Raw genomic sequence first — 20,190 nt, forward strand, 5'->3', positions numbered from 1 at the left:
CATAGTTTATTTATTCCGTTATTAAATTGATTTTTATAGTATTAAAAAAATCTCAATTTTTCATGTAAATATTTTAAATTATTTTATTATTAATTATATTTTCATTACATGTCTACTTTTTATTGAAATAATTTTATCATATAAAAAATTGCTACCAATTTTTTTCAAATACAATATAAATATCATCTGTAATTTTTCCAAAATTGTCTTAATGTTTTGAGGAATACATCCACAAGATCATTTTCATATATTTCATTTCATGCGAAATCTACAATTGATATATTTGTCCACCACGAGACACATGTTACTAACGATAAGATATAATATTCAACGTAATGTAGCGTAATTACACGTAATTTATATATAATGCAACACAAAATACACATAATTTAATTACGGATAATTGCACATGCAACATTGCATTGAATGTTGTCGAACTGACAGTTGAATAACGGGTAAGTCGTAGCTCGCTGTAATACGGATCTTAAAATGCAGACGAAGAGTTCGTCGAGCCCTTGACTTAACTATTTCCTTTTTCTTTTCTCTTTTTTCGCAATCGACCGTCTTGTTAACCGCGGACTCGCGATTGATGCGTGAGTACGCGTCACAATACCAAGCTCGCGGGAATCAAAGCAACTGCTTTGTCACGACGAGCGCGATTCGTGCCTACATTTCCTTTTCTTTCTCTCTGTGCCGCTGACGAGTCGCGCTGTCTTCCTCTCTCCCGCATTCCCCTCGTCACTGCTTATCGCATTGTCAGTTTAGCACACAAGGCTCGTCCACGTACGCCACGCATGACGAACGCGGCGATATGACGCCGCTCGCTGTGCGTGACGTTTACGATCGGTGTCTTGAAACCGGCAGGTGTAGCCACGTACATCGCTCGTAAAAATTCAGTTTGCTTGCAGAGGAGCCTCCGTGCCTCCCTCGTGCGTTTTCCTACGTTCCTGCCGGCTCGTCCGCGTTTGATGAGATAATAACATTAACGCTTAAATATGTGTGCGTGAAAACATCGGGCCGTAGTTTGTGAAACTTGACAGTATTTTACAATTACGGATACTTGCAATAACAGAGATGTGTTTTTGTTATATTAACTAAAATATTATTACGAAATTATTTTTTTGTTATAAATCGCGAACAATAATAATTGTTTTGAAAATAATATATGAGCCTTTGGTCACATAATATTTTTTCGCGAATGTTTCGATTTAAGGATGCTAATTAGGTATCATTAAAAGAATCGTGATAGCATATAATTATCACCGTGCAATTAAAAGATACGATCTATCCATGTTGGCAGAAGCATTACTACGAACCGTATGCGGAAAGAATGGGTTTGTTGAACTATAAAAAAATTTAGCTAGATGCAGATCTGAAAATGATTGGGCCATCAAAATAATTATGTTCAAGCATAAGAGCAAGTATTTTTTTTTAGCAATTAATTTGACTATTTTTACACAATTATTTTGGTGGCTCATCAAAATTATTTTTAGATTTATATCCAGCTAAATTTTTAGACATTTTAACAAGACTTTTTCGTGTATAATCAAGTAAATTTGTATTGCTGTTCGTATTGCTATTTATATTATGGTAGTAATCAAAAATATTATTTAAAAGAGACTAATGTATACTAGCTAAAAAATAGATCAGAAAATAATTGAGGGAGAGAGAGAGAGAGAGAGAGATTTATTGAGCTTTAGGATAGCATCCTCTCAAGCGCTAATCATATTATACATAAAAAAATAACAGAAATTTGCAGCATGACAATAGAATGAGTATTTACAAAGAAATCTAATATATGACAAAAAATAAAACCAATAAATTTAAGTAAAAGTTAGTGTAAAAATAATGTAGTGAAAAGAAAAAAAAATTAATTGCATTGACATTAAAAGTAATACTAAACTAATAATAGAGAATCATATTAGAATTATGCAGAAATTTACAAAATATAATACAGACAAATATAAAAATGATACAAAGATGATAATAAAGATAATAAAGAGAGAGAAGAAAGTAAGAAGAAAAAGTAAAATCGTCTCCCTAATAGCATTTCATAAAAGAATGTTTGTTCCTGACACCTTGAGATTAAAATGATGGGTCACACCCGTCTCGCTCAGGACATTCCAAACGTAACAATGACTCTCACTCGATTGTTTCTCGTTATCTGCGCTGAACCCGTCATGCATGAATTTCCATAAGAGCATAAAGATAAACGCATAAGTATGTATCGTCGCTGGTAAAAAGCCTGGCGTGAATCCTGGTAGAATGTGCGATGTTTCGCGCCTATGCACCTCTCACGCTCGCGCTCACGGCGCGTTATGCAAATCCGCGAAAATCAAATCGTCACCTCCGGGCAGACGCGACGCGAGCGTTCGAACAGAGGGGGGAAAAAAAAGAAGCCGTGCGTGCGTGCGCGCGCGAAGGGATTGACTGTCTCTCATCTGGCGACTAACGCGTTCGGGATGCGAGGTGCATAAATAAATTCCGCAGCGCCGAAGCCGAAGAGCGATGCGAGCCGCGAGAGTATCTCGCTGGGGCACCCCGTATAGATCGCTTTTGCCATTACGGGACATCATGGGGCCGCCGACAAAAATAAACTCGCCTTGACAGAGACAGATCGCCTCGCTCATCCGCGAGTGCTATATACGCGCGCGCGCGCGCGCGCGAATGCACTTCGCGTCTCTCTCGCGATCGATAGATCGGAGCGGCGCGGCGACCGCCGCCGCCGCCGCCGCCGCCGGGAAACTTGGTTGCCGGAAACCCCGGCGAGTGGAATTGCGATTGTGCACCAGGATACGAGAATGTTCCGGTTCCTTTGGTCTTCTGGATACATTCGCCGCTGGTGCGCGTGTCCGCTCGTCTGTCCGTTCGTCTGTCTGTCTGTCTGTCTGTCCGACTGTCTGTCCGTCCGTCCGTTGTCTGCCCCAGCGCACTTCGGACGAGTGCATCGCCGTCTGGCCCCGGCCAGAAGGGTCTTTGACCGATTATCACTTGGTCTTTATGGTCTTTGAGGTTCTTTTAAACCACCTCGCCGCTTCTCTGCTCCGTGTCCGTCTGCCCTCTTTCCCTCCGTCCCCGAACGTCCCCTCTCACCCTCGCCGTCACCGCCGCTGGCGCCGACACGACGTATACACGGGGACCGAAGGGAAGAAAATCGGCGAGACGAGGAAAGGTGCAAACGAGCGACGAGGACGGCTGGCCATCGAAGGCGGGGGTAAACAACACTGTACATGTACCCGCGAGTATACCTTCGCACAATGCGAAAGCTTAATGCATCGCCGAGTGGGCACTCGTACGCGGTCATATCCCGCCGTCTCTCGTCGCCTCTCGAGTTTTCGGCACGGCGACGAGCGACGACTAAACTATGCTTATTGTTATAACGAGCGGGCGATTTGGCAGTTAGCACTCTCTTTCCGGACACATGCGCTACGTGCCTGCATGCAGAATTCGAATGTGCGAAAGAGGATCAGGGTTGGAAAGTGACGCGTTAATGCCGCTAGAAATATTAAATTGCCCAATGTATCTGTTAATGACCGATTTCTTTACACCTGCCTGTATTTTTCAGATAAAGATATCCATCGAAGAACCAAAAATTCATCTCCTTCACTAAAAATCTCAGGTTACAGATCTAACGTAATTATTATTTTTATTAACTTTCGACACAAAATGTACTAGAAATTATTATATTTCTTTTAGCCCCAGTCGCCCTTACGTGATTACATTTTTTGTACTTTTGGCAATAAATATTAAAATATATTCTTAATAACAATATTTATGATAAAAAACAATGAAAATTTTTAAGAAAATTTGCGTTTGTGAATTGCAATTTAAATTTCTATAAAAATAAGTAGGTACATTATAAAAAATAAAGATATTAATATAAAGAATTTTAGAATAATTATTAGATAAGTTTAATATGAAAAAAGTTAAAGAAAAGAGTTATATAAAAACCAATAGAGTTTAATATTGATTATTACATTTAATATTAATTGTTGAATAATATCTAATATCTTGCTTTTTTTAGTATTACGAAAAAGTAACAAATTGTTAATTTACAAGTAACAGTAGTGCGTTATTTTTAATAAAATAACACTTCTAAGCCTGCACAAGATCTGCAAAATATACGAAATACGAAATACAAGAAAAATGTATAACGAATTTAAATTGGTAGATGTGAAATTACTAAATAAAAGTCAGATTCATAGTGCAAAAATGTAAAAAAAATATTATAAATTATAAGACTTGATAAGATCCACATTTTATAAGATGATACGATAGGAGTATACTTGATAACATTCGTAATAATGTCACATTTTCCTTTCATTTTGTATACGTTAAGAGAAACATCATCCAAACAATTTTGTAATTACTGGTACCAAAAACTCAATTACATTTAACAAACCATTTGGTTATAGTTGTACAAAAACAATTGTTTGGTTAAGGTTACAGATTGTTTGGCCAAAACAATTACATATTTAGTAATTAACTATAAAATTCATTTGATCACTATTTAACTAAACGTTTGGTCCATCTCGCCAAATATTCATCTCAGTGTACTTGCAACGTGAGTGAAAAGTACCGACAGCGCTATCTTATTTTTCCCTAATAACGCTTGACATTTCGCTTATGCGGTGCAATGGCTGTCCGACAACATATAGGTTGCATATGATAAATAACGGAGAGGCTTCGATCGGTAATAAAATGTGTGCGATGTCGCCGTCGCGGAGCGTACTCTCCCTCTGGAGAAGTACTTCTGGATTCCTACGTTGAGCGTCACGAATTCATTAAGTAGCGAATTATTGAGGTCGATATCGCGCTGTTAAGCCCGACTCTGACGTCTTTGTCGCTAAATAAAGAACGGGCCGGGGGTGTCGTGACACCGATACCGTAATTTCGCGAGGAACAAAGAGAGGGCTGTGCAAAGACGTGTACGGTTAGAGGGATCGCCGCCGTCGCGTAGATACGAAAACACGTGAGCGCGTATCGCCGCGCGGTATCTTCCATGATTAACCCCGACTCTCATCCTCGCGCCCCTCCCATTAATTATTTTCACTGACCCGAAGTACGTCAGCATACGAGCGTATTATCAGCATTTGGTTGAGATACGTCTGTTCTTTCTTCTCTCTACGAAGCGACAATCGACAGATTTAATTTAATCAATGCCAGCCGAGATATTCAGCTTCAAACGGGATACGTGTCTTTATTTCAAATGCGACGTTTTTTTGGAATTCTAACTACGGATATGTACATCAATCAAGAGAAAGATCGTTACGAACCAAAAATCTTTCTCTGCTTACAGCAGTTTTTTTTCTTCTTGGTATTTCTTGACTTTTTACTCTGACTTTCTTTCTTTTTTTTTTTTACACGTATACGTATATCAATTCGTTTGTTGTTGACTAGATATTAGTAAAGAAAACATATATTTTATTCAAATTAATTATTTTAATATTTAATTTGTGTCATAATGTAAACTATTTCGTAATAATAATTTAACAGGAATTCCCAAAATATTGATCGCGATCCAATGACAGATCGCGAAAAATTTTTCATTGATAGTATACAGGAAAAATTGTGTTAAATTTAATATATCTGTTGAAACGTTTCACTCAATTTTTGTGTTAATTTAACACAAGATATGTTAAAAAGTTGCACAAATGTTACGTAAAAAATTAACATAAAAATTGTAACACTTCAATACAATTTATTGGAAATAAATACGTGGAAATATTTTTTCCGTAAAATTAACATTTATAACGTATTGACACATACAATTTGATTCATTTATCATAGAACTAACGCTTTAAAATTGCATTATTTTTATACTATTTGTTCATTTATCCATAAATTGTATTATTTTAATATGAAATATTATTATTAAATTATTTTAATATTAATTTAATACAAAATATTAAAACACAATCATATTACGTGTTACAAATTTGGGTATGTTAAAATTTTAACAAGGATTGGTTTTAAAATAAATACAAAATACTTTCTACTGTGTAAGAATCAAAACCAAATTTTGAAATAAATTACAATTATCAAATTCTTTATGCATATGAAAATGATTCGCATTGATGTCAAAACTATCATCAACAGAAATAAAAGAGCGTATTCTTCACAAATTTATATCTTAATATATCTGAAAAATAGATTTATAAAATTATATTTATAAAAAAATTAACAAGTACGAGGGGTAAAGTGAGATAAATAAATAATCGATTTATTCTCCACCTACCCCGTTTTTTTTATATCCCCTAAAGCTGGAGGGGTCGTTTGCCGTTTTAAAAAATGGGTCGCAGTCCATATGAGTTTCCCTCAGTTTGCGAAACCCCGATTTAGCGTATAAACTCATATAATCTCTAGGACAAATGCCTTTTTAACAGTATATTACAACAGAATAATACGATATGTAATCTAACACTTAATGCAATATCGTTATTCTTTCTCTTCTATTGCAAACAGAAAAAAAATATTTCAATTTAAAAGATATTTGTTTGAATCAAACAAATTTGTGCATTGATTTACGATTAAAAAAAAGTTTTTTTGATTTGAAGAAATTTTTTGGTTGTTCCATTTATTAGAATTAATGAAATGGTTTGGAAATGCAACGCAAACCTTCTTTAAAGAAATATATTTTTAAAACCGAGACATCTAAATTATTTTTTACATTTCTGTCAGTATTTTTTTTTAATTAAAAAATGATTTGTTTAAATTAAACAAATAATTTATTTTAAAGATGTATGGATTATATCTCAAAACATTACCAAAACTGTAAAAATTTTATAGAATATTCTGATATTACGTGCAAGTATCTGTGTAAAATCTGAGCACAATTCATTTATTATTATTGGTTTAAAAATTATTTAATTTTTCGTTTACTCTTGATTGTTATGTAATATCATATTTTGCAGTACTTATTTGAAAATTTGGTGGGGAAATAGTATTTATTTATTAAATCAAAATTTTTACATATACTAATAAAATTCTAATAGATGTTTGTGCAAAAATTCATTTAAATCCACTTACTCGTTTAAAAGTTATTTATATTTAAAACTGCAGCAAAGTATAGTAATTTTTGCTGTAAAAACCATTATATCCATATTATAAATCAAATTTTTCATTGTTCTCTTCTTTGCAGCTAATTTCAGAGTCAAAATTGCAACCAAAAAATTTTTGGTTAATTAGAAAAAAAAAAGATAGAGAGAGCTAAACATAGAGAAGCCTCAGTTTTTAAATTTCGAACATTTAGCTTGTATTGCGTAGCCAAAACACCCTCAAAAAAGGTTAATAACGTTATTTGTTTTTAAATCAAACAAATTTTATTTTTCTCAAAGGCATTTTTACTTTAACTTAAAAAGAACCAAGTTAAAGAAATGATTCGATCAATTTAAACACAACTTTTCTCCAGGTGTAATCTGTCAGTCGACAATGATCGACGAATACAAGCACGAATACAAGCGTCATCGAATTTCACGTAAGAATTTCGCCACCCCCGCGCGAGAGTGTCGAGGTGCGCGAACTTTCAGCACGTATGTACCTACTTAAAGCGTGCGCGCGCTTGCGAGAGAGAGAGAGAGAGAGAGAAAGAGGGAGAGTTTGAGTATACGATGCGATGCGGTGCGGAGCGGTACGGCGGAACATACCCGCCGGAACGGAAAGGGGCGGAAAGCGACGAGCGCCGCCGAGACGAGACGAGACGCGACGAGGAAAGACGACGAGGGCCGACGAGGGTCGCGCACCGCGGCGCTGAACGCAGTGCCATCCGATAGGCAGCACCGCTTGCTCCGCGAATCTTCGGTTCGCTCCGGGTTCGAGCTCTCCCTGCGCTCGTTCAAGCTCCGCCACGCTCGCCTCCTCTCTCTCTTTCTCTTACTTTTTTATTCTCTTCCACTCTCTTCTCTCACGCATTTTCGTTCACGCACTTTCGTTCTTTCTGCACTCTCTTTCTTTCTCTTTCTCTGTCTCAAATCCGCTGTATCGGCGTGGCGCGGCCGCGGCAGCCGCGACGACGACAACGGAGGAAACGTCCAAGTCAACGCGGGTGGAAAACGCGGGACGCGTGCAGCGAGAACACATCGCTTCGCGTGTGTCCGGCGGCCGCGTGTGTGCGCGCAGCAGGCCTATACGTGTGTGAGCGCCCGGCGTGCCGTCCGCCTCGCTGCATTGCGAGCGTGTACGTCGTCGTTCTTCGTCACGCTCTACCCACGAAGAGAGGAGGCTCCCTTCCCCCGGCCTGGATGCGCGGCAGTCTGTATGGTGCGTGTGTCTACCTTCTTTCTCCCTCCGCTGGCGTATCTGCATCTACCTATTCATTTATCTGTCCGTCTGTCTGCGTCCACGCTCGTCTCTGCTTCTCTCTCTCGCTCGTTCTTTCTCTCACTCTCCGTCCGTCTGCCTCTATCTCTTTGTCGCGCACGCTCAGCTCTCTCCCTCCCTTTCTCTCTCTCTCTCTCTCTCTCTCTCTCTCTTTCTCTCTCTCCCTTTCTCCTTCCAATCTGTCTGTCCTCTTTCGTTCGTTGCTCTCGCTCCGTTACGTATCGTAGCGTCTGCATCTCGTGGACGCTTCGCAACGTGGCGTCGAGTGAAGTCGGTTTACGAGATGTCGGCTCTCGTCGCCGTCTCTGGAACCCGCTTTTCTGCGCGTATGCAAAAGATGCACGTTCTCAGAACGCAACGGAGACGCAGCATGGCCGCCTCTAGCACGAAACAAATCGCGAGTCCCTTGCCGGTGTCCACACGCTATGCTCACGCTCGCCGTTCCATCTCACTCTTGCGCTGTGGCATCCCTCTTTCTCTCTCTCTCTCTCTCTTTTTCTCTCGTTCTCTCCTCGGTGCACTCCTCTCTTTCTCGCTTTGCGAATTTACAGATTTTATGTCTATGTAATTTTACAATATATTAAATTTTATATCTGTGTGTGTATGAGTACACACACACACACACACACAGCAGGCAAAAAATATATATATCTGTCGCGCGCCCATCGCTTCTTTTCGCGTCGTCGCGAGAAGCTTTCGCTCTCGCACTTGATCCACGCGTGTTGGTCTCGCTTGTTTTTACGTTGCGTCTCTGTTGTGCGAACGTACACTTTTCCTTTCGCTTTTGCTCTTTCTCTTTTCCCTATTCTTCTTTCTCCTCTCTTACCTATCTTGTCTAATTCTCTCTCACTCTTTACGGCAGCTCCTCCGTTTCTCGTTTGTCTCCTCTCTCTCTCTCTCCTTCTCCGTTTTGCATCTCGTTCACTGCTCGCGTCTTTCTCTTTCTCTCTCTGGTCATCCCTTTCTCGCTCTCTCTTCCCTATCGTTCGTCGGAACACAAATAAAGTCTCTCTTTCTCCCCTCATTCCGCGAGAGGAGGGCTCTCGCGCTCCGTCTCCCTCCCAACGGCTTTTTCTTCCCCTCCTTAGGTTTCTACATTAGTCTCTCGTTCGTGTCCCCTGATCGTGTGTTTCATTCGAAAATAGAACGTCAGCGCGCGTGCCGCGCACGCATTTTTGCCGCGAAAACAGCGAATTCCCGCTCGCTCGCGGGCGCGCTCGCTCTCGCACCCGCCCGCCCGAGCGAGCGGCCGCCGGCCGGCTCTCCTCTCTCGTACCCCTGAACGCCGTCGTCTCCTGAACTCTCCCGAATTTTGTGAGAGTTATGCGACCACCTCCTAGCGAGTTCGCACGCGTGCACTCACGCGCCAGCTGGGCGCGTCCCTGCTTCCTCCCCCTTTCTCTTCTCTCGTGTCTTTCTCTCTCTCTCTTTTTTTCTCTCTCAATCGTCTCGCGTATTAATCTCGCAGAAATCGCGAAAGACTTTCACGTAATCCATGTGCCCGACCTGGGACTTTTAAGGCAGTCAGACCTCAACTCTGCGTTTGTCAACGACAGACTTGAACAGATCTCTAAATATGAACGAAATATATTGTTATGAAAAATTTTAAAGTAAAAACGAAGCATTTTGTATACTTACAATTGGGATTTTAACTATGGCCGCCTCAATAGGGATATTCTGCGTCTATGCTCATATTATACTCTCAAAGTGTAGTATGAACATAGACGTGGAATATCCTTATTGAAGTGATCATAGTTAAAATTCTAATATTAAATTATAATAAAAAGATTAAAGAAAAAAAAGAAATCTACATAGTAAAAGATTAACGTCTTTGTCGCCCTTTAAAAGTGCTCCTTAAAAGTTGCTATGTCTACTATCCTTCCCCATTTCTCGAGAAAATTTATAAAATTTTATTGATTCAAACTTTAAAATCATACGATAAATATTTGCAGTTTTTCGTCAGAGAAAAGTTTCTTTGAATCAAAAATTTGCTTGAACCAAAGAAATTTGTACGTTACTACACGCTTATAGAAAAGTTTCTTTGATTTAAAGAAATTTTTTTCTAAAGAGAGAGAAGTTTTGCTTCTTTTAAGAGAATTAAAGAAATAGTTTGCAAAGATTTCTTTAAATGAAAGAAATGTATTTTTTAAACCAAAACGGCTAAATTATTTTTTTACATTTCCGTCGGTACTTTTTTTGAATGAAAAAATTATTTGTTTAAATCAAATAATTTACTTCCTTGAAAATAAACTAATTAACGTCATTTTTTGAAAACAAATAAATTTTTATTTTTTTCAAAGGTATTCATGATTTTTTTCTTCAACTTGAAATACTAAATTAAAGAAACGATTTCATCAATTTAAACATAACTTTGCTCTGTTGTTACACATATATCAATTCAACTATTTAAGACTCATTTTTCATTAACTTTTTGAATGTGATTTTGATGCTGTACGAAAGTTAATGTATCTAGGCATTACTGCTGAAATGGCTGTACTAGAATGATAAATGCGAAAAAATCTGTTATATATCAGGAACGGAATGGTAATTCGAGCTCATATTTTACGTATTAATATCTATACTTGAGACGAAAGTTTCAAGACATTCTTGAATAATACGTTTCTAACTACTTTAATGAGCGTCGTCGTTATACCGATGATAATGCACCGAGTCACGCGAGCTGCGGATAATAATTTGAAATGTCAGTTTTTAGGATTATGATAAATTCTTCATTTTAGGATGATCTCGGTTTATCGTGATACAATTGTGTGTTATTAAATTACGACACTTCGGTAATAATGCTTGTAATCTTTCAACATTTTCAAAAATTGTCTCGAGTAAATCGTGGCTCCCTCGTGTGTAAACAGATTAAAAATTAAATTAGATCCATCGTAATTGATATAATTGAATTAGAAATTATTGAAAGAGGTGAATCGTAATTAATTGAAGATAGATTTAAATACGACTAAAATTCTATAAAGATGGGAAATAATTTATTTGATATTATATAACATTAACGTACATCTGTAATACGTCACGAAGAATACGTCTATAAATATAAGTAGCGATGTATCGCGATCGAAATCCAGTTATATATTTTTCTTCAATATATAAAATATATTCTTCTCCTTCACATTGTCGAATTTATCACACAATTTCGCGAAAATCGCAGAGTTTTCTCGGCGGGCCGACAAATATTTTTCTACGAAGTCAACCCGCGGAATTGTCGAGCGGTCCGCTCAGTTCACAAATCGAAGATAAGGTATTTATATTTCTTCGACTCTCCATTGTACTCGTTTCGAAATCGAGTTCCGTTCGAGTTATCTGTCGTGCAACGGGATAAAACGCGTCACGTAACACAAAGGTGAACGCCTGTCCTCCCGTCGAGTAGGAGCGCGTGGCAGACGCGCGACGATATTTTGGCGGGAGAGTCGTAAAAATAGTGCCTCCGCGGTTTCCTTCCTTCAGCTACGGGACTATAATTAGCAGGTATTCCGCGTTTTACGTACGGCAGATACACGCTCTCGCGCGCATTCGCGCTCGCGCTCGCGCTCGCGCGAGAGCGTGCGCGCGTGATCTCGCGTTTTGGGATAAGAAGAGGATCAATCGCGGCCGCGTGCCGCAAGCGTGCGCGAGCGTGTTCGCCGCGCGAGACACCGCCCGACATCGCCGATGCGAAAGTCCAATCGTTATCAACCAGCATACACGAATCTCGCATTAGACGAGCCGGGTAGAAGCGGGTACCGTCTTCCACGAGGTCCCTACCATGCCGACTCTCCGCTACTAGGAATTCGTTATTCGAAGCGATAGCGGAGTGTCTCGTGACCTCGCTATGGAACTATGAAGCATTTTATGAGTTACTTCTCGAAAAGAATCCCGAGGCGTGCTTTTCCCGTTATTGTGCTTTTCGGCTAATCGAACTTGGAGACGATTTAGTTGGGGAAAAAGAGTGTCGAAAAGTTAAGATATTTAGTCCGATACGTTCAACTAAATATTGAGTTGGTTTTGGTTAAGTTTTTATTAAAAAATGATGTAAAAATTATTTTTCATTTGAATAAAACAATTTATTATAAAAAGAAAAATTTTGGAAAAAAAACTTCTACATGGTTAACCATGTATAAAGAAGACGATAATAATAGTTTTTAAATTGTTCAATATGAATTATATATTTTTTCGTGTAGCTACCTAGTTGTTGAAATAACCCAATGTTAAGTATTTTCATTTTTTAACAAATTCTTTTTTCTCATTGCTGCATTGATCTAACTTATTTAGCAATATTAATAATATTAAAAATAAGCAACAATTTTGAAACTAAATTTGTGTCTTGTAAAAATCGTATTGTGAAGTTCTTTTAGAAGTAATCAGCGATCGCTTGAGAGTTTTACTTTTAGTTTAACATGAATATATAAATTGTTTTATAAACAAATTTATTTATATAAGTTAAAGATTATATTGAACAATTTGGAAGCTATTATTATCAATGTACATACGCTTAAATATATAAGAATTCTTTACAAAAAAAATTTATTTATGTAAGTCAAAGATGACAATTATTTACTAAGCATAAATATGTGATTTTTTAAATAATTTATACTTAAATAATAAATATATTTGGTCGTTTATTATATTACACAATTCGGAAGCTATTGTTATCATCTTATACACGATTAAATATATAGAAATTCTTTAGGAAAAAAATTTCTTTTTGATAAAGTATTTTACTCATTTCGCAAATGTGATCTCGATAATATAATTTGATTACATGTCCAGCTTCGGTTTCGTTTCAATTTGATTTTTACGGGCGTAAACGCGTGTCGTAGCGACGATGACGATGATCGCGACGACATCAGTGATGACGACTGTACGACCCAGCCAACGGCGGCACCGTCGAGACACAGCCGATCGGGCACAACAATGTCCGCGCGGCGCGTGCTTATAAAAATAGCATTTTCGCGGTTTCTCCCTCCTTACGGCTATACTTAGCTCCGGGCACCGGTGTCCCTCGGCGTAGTAAACAAATTTCAGGAGGGTCGACCCTCGTGTAACGAGAAGCGCCGTCCATATATTCCTCACTCACTCGCGCCCGTCTATTTTTTTCAGCGCGTGTCTTAAATATTTTTAGAGGTAGCGCTGTGAATTTTTGCCGTGTCGATTCAAGAAAATATTCCACATATAATTATGTCACAGCGTACGCGAAGCGTTATATCCCAAATTCTTACTTTTAATATTGAATTTGCAGAAACTTGCAAGAGATTAGTTTCCGTGTGTAAATTGTACTTCAAACGCTGTATCTTAACATTCTTTTTGAAATTTCCAAGTTTCCGAGGTAATCCTGGGAACGATTGCTTGGAAGTAATAAGAAGTTACCGAGTCAAATTTCAAGATTACGAACTAAATTTCAGCTAATTTCGAATGGAGTTTACTTTAATAGTTATTTGGAGCTTAACAGCTATACCCTCGATCTCCTCTCTCTCTCTCTCTCTCTCTCTCTCTCTCTCTCTCTCTCTCATTTCCCTTTATATTTCCTCCGTTACACTTTTAGATCAGTCACTCCCATCTAGACGCTCGTATTTCTGTGTTTCTTCGCTCTATGCAGATGGCTTGCCGTGTCACCTTTATTATGCCCAGGGATTAGTTATTTAAGCTATTTTGCTGGTAGCAAGAACAAACGGTGCATAAGCATTTGAAATATAAAGCACGCGAAAGCGGTCGATTCTTTTCGCGGTGCATTTCCAGAATCGGAGCGTTGATTAATGAATGGGGATATCGAAAACGTGGTAACCTCATTAGAGCTGAAAATCGAAAATCAAGCTCGCTCTATCGAGATAACGTAATGATATTGGGTGACATATAAATGTAACTTACCGAGATATTAGAAAACGTTTTCAATGTGTCTTTACAGCGCGATACGCATGAAAAAATGTATTCGAATGCTTTATGCAAAATATAATGTTGAAAAAGCCACCGATATCTTCGGTGGATTTTTTGTAGCGATTATAATTTTAACATTTGTTTCTTCCTCGAGATGAATTCCCCAGCGAGCCTTAGGGAAAATACATGTTTGGTATTCGCATTGAGAGACACGCATGCACTATTACATCCATACACTTGCATCCGTTATTGGACTGTTTAACCCTTCTATTCTCGACGGGATAATTGCGTCCCGTGAATAATTGGCGGCAAATGATACACGTGAACTTGGTGGTATTGATGTTATATTAACATCTCATGTTAACTGACTGAAGCAAATTATGTGGCAACCTGAAAATTTCACAAACGTGTAGAATTTTGTAAACATCTTTATTTTTATTTTTCACCATTTAGCATATTTCATAATTTTGAATTTTAAAATCAAATTCTATTGGAATTTTATTAAAATTGAGTTTTGACTGTAATTACGGGGGACAGACTTTCATGATTTATTAATTTAATTTGTATAATACACTGAACGAGGATCAAAGAGCCGATTCTGAGCCTTTGCAGATTTTATCCAACCTCATGAAATTCTATATCTTGAGGTCAGTTATATTTAATTTAGTGATTTCTTCTGAGAGTGTTTTCTCTCTGAGTGTTTTCATTTGAATTGATTGCCGCATATCGTTTGAATTCTAACATGTAAGAGCGTCGGCGTGAAATAAAAAGAAATTAAGAAAACTCGACCATTCCAAAACGATTCAAAATATTTTTCAATACTGCTATGATTTTTTTGGAAGATTTTTTGGCACATTAGGCATTAAAAAAAATTAATTTTTGAAATAAATATGGTAACACCAGTAAACATCTTCGTTTGAACTGGAATCACTCAAATTGACTTTAAGACATAAATTTTCATGAGTTTGAATAAAATTTGTAAAGCCAAAATCGGCTCTTATAACAAACTTACATAATTTTTTGTGATACAAATACAATAGAAAATTAACATGTGATTTTCTCAATATAATTATAAAATAAAATAAATTAACTTTGAGAAACAATAGAGATACTCCACAGTTGTTGCTAAAATTTCGATAAAAACATATATTAAAGATATTATTTGTACATAAACTTATTACAGGGCATAAAATAGATGAAAATTTTGCGTAAAGTGTTAAATTGAGAAACCATTGGAGGAAAGAGAGGCGCTAAGATGTGCCTTTCTATGGCAATGAAATAAATACTTGGAAAGGTATCGATCTAGAAGGTGTATCAAGACGCAAAATCCTTTGCTTGTTTCAGATTGCGCTGTAGTCTTCTGAACATTATTCGGACAGCGTCCGTAGACAACGAGGGCGCGGAGAAGGAAGCGGAGGCGTGAAGCGCGAGCGGAAGATGCCGCGTGACACAGTCGGGCAAGGCCGATGCGCCGAGCATCGTCGGGACGCGAATCGCGGCACCGACTGTTCACGGGGTGCGCGATGATGGCGGAATGCCCGTGGACAGGGTGCACAGTATCGTCCGGCCCGTCGATCGAGTATACGGTGAAATCGATCGCCCATCGCGGCGATTACGTCGAGCGCAACAGGGGCGGCAGCAGCAGCAGCACGTGTCTGGGACGCGCGACGGGGTAATAAATGCCAGAACGGCACGACGCCGGCACGAGCCGTGGTGGATCATACGTGGGGACGCGAAACACAATCGTCGAATGCGGGCAGGTGCTCGTCGAGGAGGACCGCAGGATCGCGTGGTTGCATGTAAATCGCGAGGAGAAAGAGGACGAAGAAGTGGAGGAGGCGGCGGAAGAGAAAGAAGAGGGGGAGGAGGAGGAGGAAGAAGAAAAGACAAAGAACGACGAGAAGAAAGTTCACCGTCGCGAGCGGATCGCGGACAGCCGGATTGAACGGCCGCCTCGCGGATTTTCATCGCGCGGCAGGGGGTAGCGGGAGCAGCCACCACGGGGGCGGGGGTGGGCTTGCCCCTGCTTCTTCTCGTTGTTGCTCTTCTCGACGATCTCACGCACGCGACGACGGCCGCGCCGGTGATACTCGAACCGTTGAATAGCGTTCATCACTCAGCCGGCGACGACGCTACTACGTCCGTTTACCTGCCGTCGCGAACGTCCGATTACTTTCCGCCGCGCCCGTTCCGGAGGGACGCGATCGAACGCGCGTCCAGCGTTAACCTTAACGACGTCGGTACCGCGGAAGAAGGTCACGCGAATCGAGGAACTCTGGATCATCTTACATTGGCGACGCGCCTTTCACCTTCGTCCGCGCCACCCTTGACGTCACCTCTGTCATTAACGTCGCCGTTATTGTCGCCACCGTTGTCGTCGTCGTCGTCGTCGTCGTCGTCGTCATCGTCGTCGTCGTCGTCGCCTCCGACGTTAACATCGCCGTTGAATACCGTCGTCGTCGTCAGACGTCGAGATCTTTCCATTCTGACAGCGAGTCGTCAACGTGGCAACGAAGAGATCGCAGCGCGACGAGGAAGAGCGAAGCGAGTGCCGATAAGCAGCAAGAGATCGAAGCTGAAAGATCAACCCTCCCCGAACTTCATCGACCCTTGGCCGGAGGCATGGCGACGTGTTAACGAACACCCTCTGCAATCTCGCAAAGTGGAACCCCCCCTGCCGCCAGTCGATGAAGGGATTCGCCCTGCAGTCCAGACTTTCACTCCGCTGTTAGAGCCCGTCTTCAAGTTTGGGGAATCGATATTGCGTCCGGAAAGCTCCCTGCGAGATATCCTACTTCGCGAGAGTGCTTCGAAGACAACGGCGACGACGACGGCGGCGGTGGTGGCGACGAGAACGATTACGCGGAACATCGCGTACCTCGGTGGTGCGACTCAGCGAGCTGGAAGCACCGTGCCCGAGAAAAATGACGTCAGGCGAGTGACCGAGGACCGAGTGGAAGGTGATAAGACCGGAAAGGAGTTGGTGCTCGTGGGAAACGAGGATAATGGTGCGGTCGTAGTTGGTGGTGGTAGTGTCATCGAGTGGACCACGACGACAGTCGCCGGGCCGATGTCATCGTCGCGGTCGGCGTTCTCCGGAGACGATGTGCAGGTGGCCGAGCGTGTAAGGGTGCGCGCGAGTTCCGAGCGAGGCTCATCGAAGGGCGACGAAGACGACGAGGAGCAGGACGACAAGCTCGTCATCGCGCGCGACAAACAAGATTCCTTTGCATCGTCGACCACGACGACGACGACGACGACGACGACGACGACGACGACGACGACGCAGCATCCACCACTGACTCAAGACACCTCTATGGAAGCACGTGAGTATTAATTCTCAATTAGATCAATGCTCCATTTCTTCACACATCTTCCGATAGCTATCTTCCAGATAAAGATATCCGTCAAATAATTCAAATTTCGTTCTCTTTACTGAAACTTCTTTATGTATCTAATGGATAGCTCTTTTTTTTTATACTGCTAACTTTCGATACACACAGTATATTAGAATTTTATTAGAAATTCTACTTCCTGTGAGATATCTCATGGATAGAGTTATCTAGAAGTGAAGAAATTGGATATTAATGTTGAAAGGGTATAAAATTGCGCATAAAGCTAAATTTTCGAAAAAAAAATGTTTTTCGTATAGAAATATAGAAGATTTTCTTAAAAAAAATTGAAATACGTTACTTTATAACGTATTATTGAAAATTTCTTTAAAATTGTTTGTTTAATTGTTCCTAGAAAATTTTAACTCTTACCATACGATATGAAAATGAAAAAGAAGTATTTTACCGGTCCAATCACGAATATCTCGCGTTCGATCACTTTTTCATTTATTTAAAGTGATTCGAAATCTCTCTAAAAATTCATGAACATTCCATTTTTTAAAACAAAAGTCTGTACTTTTTCTGGGAAAAGAGTCAAATGCAGTATTAAATTTTTGAAATTTCGAGAAACTTTATTGAATAGAAATTGATTAGACCCGAAATATTCGTGATTGGATCTTAAAAGTTAATACACAGAATAAAATGTATTGTGAATCTATATCCTTTGAACAGTGGACTATTTGTATTTGAAACAATGAGGTGTAAGAACTCTATACAATTTTGTACATTAAATTTCATCATTTGAATTGCTGCGTTTTTATGGATATTTCCTGAACATTAAAATTAAATACCTACACAGTAAAAAAAATTAGTATCAAATTAACAATTCATTCTTTCACATATAAGCAAGATTATAAAATCTTCTTGGAAAAATGTATAACCTTAAACGGACATAATTTGCTTACCTGAAGAAAAAAAATTATCTTTATGTAAGCAAATTATGTCTGTTTAAGATTATAAATTCTTCCAAGAAGATTTATATTCTTGCTTATATATAAAACAATGAATTGCTGATTTAATACTAATTTTTTTTTCTGTGTACATTGGTGAAACTTAAAATATTTACTAAACAATACACACATTTGAAGAAATGCTTTTCCAATTGCTCCAAGTTATAATCGTGAATTTCTTTCCACTTTCGTCAGTAATAAGCTTTATGAAATATCGTTCCGTTCGTTTAACACGAGTTAAAAAACAAGAGACATTATTTTTCGCGGAACCTCGAAAGTCGCTATTCTATGCAAAGCAATAAGGCGATCTCTCGTTTTGGTCCCTTAAATGCATCTGAATGAGACTCGCGCGCACATCCTTTCGCTGGTTTATCGCTTCGCTAAAATCCCTCCGGATCAACGATTCGCATGCGAATAGCGCCATGCTCGTTTTGCCATGCTCGAGCCCGTGTTTACAGGAACCGCAGGATCTTCGGTCAGAGTTATTTTTAACTATTCCAACCGTGCGCGCGGACCACCTTCCCCATTCCGGTCCTCCCTTGCGCTCCTTTTTTTTGTTTTGTATCTTTCCGTGCATCACCTCACGCTACCTTTCGTTTACGACGACCAGAACAGAAATCGGAGCACTGTCCGTATTTTCGGCCGGACCGAAAGAAGGAAGGCGCCTTCTTCGAATTCACTAATCTTCCTCTCCCTTTTCTTTATCTCACAAATCAACTTGTTTTTGTATTTCCATGCTTTTCTTGAAAACGTTCTTTCTCTCGCGCGCGAAAGATAATAAAGCTTCAGAGAGGCCTTTGCCTTTTACTGAATATATCCATTACATTCATTCTTTGAAACGAAAGAATAACAAATAGTAATTATATTTCTTGAAATTCTTATATTATTAATGCTTTCATCAATACTGATATTGAAACCGGACATTCTCAAATGTATATCGAGTTAATAGTGAATGTAATTTTCGAAGTAAAGGATGTACGAAACTTTCCACCGAGTTAAATCTGTTTCGCGCATAAACGCGATGAATTTATCACGCGCCATCACAGGTCAGATTAGGATCAAGATAAATGTACCATAAAGATTAGTGTGCCAATGGGAGAGGTAGAAATAAAGAAAGCGAGAGAGATAGTCGATACAGGACAGGGCCGCACGGTTCGCGTGTTTTATCTCGTGTTTTTGATTACGTCTGGCTACGTACACGAGTCGTGACTACGCGTACAAATCAGTCGATTAGTCTTTCGCGCACCGACCGACCGTGTACTTCTTTCTTATTTCGCCATCCTTGCCCCTTTTATACTCTATCACGCATGACGCCCTTTTCTCCCCCCCCCTCCCCTCCTCCCCCTTTATACGTGTGAATTATACAGCGACCATAATGCTGGGCAACTACGACGATGGGGAGGACAATTGAATCCTCGTCACTGATGGCGACCATGTAAGCTCGACTTTCGATTCACGTACGAGAGGTAAAGAACGAAGCTTCAGTAACTCATCGTTTAACTTTAAGACCGATGTTTCCTTTACAAATTAACTGCAAAGAGATGTTTCATCTATTAGCGAAATCTTTGGCATAACATTTTAAGAGCATTTTACTACTTTGTTGAGTCCGAAACAAAGATCTGTGTTTAAGGATTAAAAAAAAAAAGATTTTGAATTAT

General features: G+C 39.5%; 2 protein-coding genes and 1 long non-coding RNA gene across 3 annotated transcripts in view; 2 read left to right on the forward strand and 1 right to left on the reverse strand.

Annotated features, from left to right (window-relative positions):
* The window catches only part of LOC105197165, a 60,863-nt gene extending 45,152 nt beyond the window's left edge, over positions 1 to 15,711 (forward strand). Inside the window, exons 3-4 of the long non-coding RNA XR_003268811.2 lie at positions 7,412 to 8,259; positions 15,535 to 15,711. This is a non-coding gene — a long non-coding RNA (uncharacterized LOC105197165). The remainder of the gene's footprint in view (positions 1 to 7,411; positions 8,260 to 15,534) is intronic.
* LOC105197173 overlaps positions 1 to 20,190 on the reverse strand; it is a 173,800-nt gene that overhangs the window by 42,327 nt on the left and 111,283 nt on the right. The gene's annotated exons all lie outside the window — the stretch shown is intronic.
* Positions 16,158 to 20,190, forward strand: part of LOC105197156 — a 91,739-nt gene continuing 87,706 nt past the window's right edge. The window contains exon 1 of the mRNA XM_011163402.3: positions 16,158 to 17,516. Within this exon, the coding sequence (XP_011161704.2) occupies positions 17,261 to 17,516 (256 nt within the window). The 5' untranslated portion in view covers positions 16,158 to 17,260. The remainder of the gene's footprint in view (positions 17,517 to 20,190) is intronic.

The sequence above is a fragment of the Solenopsis invicta genome, chromosome 8 (assembly GCF_016802725.1).
Source record: "Solenopsis invicta isolate M01_SB chromosome 8, UNIL_Sinv_3.0, whole genome shotgun sequence".
NCBI classification, from domain to species: Eukaryota; Metazoa; Arthropoda; class Insecta; order Hymenoptera; family Formicidae; genus Solenopsis; species Solenopsis invicta.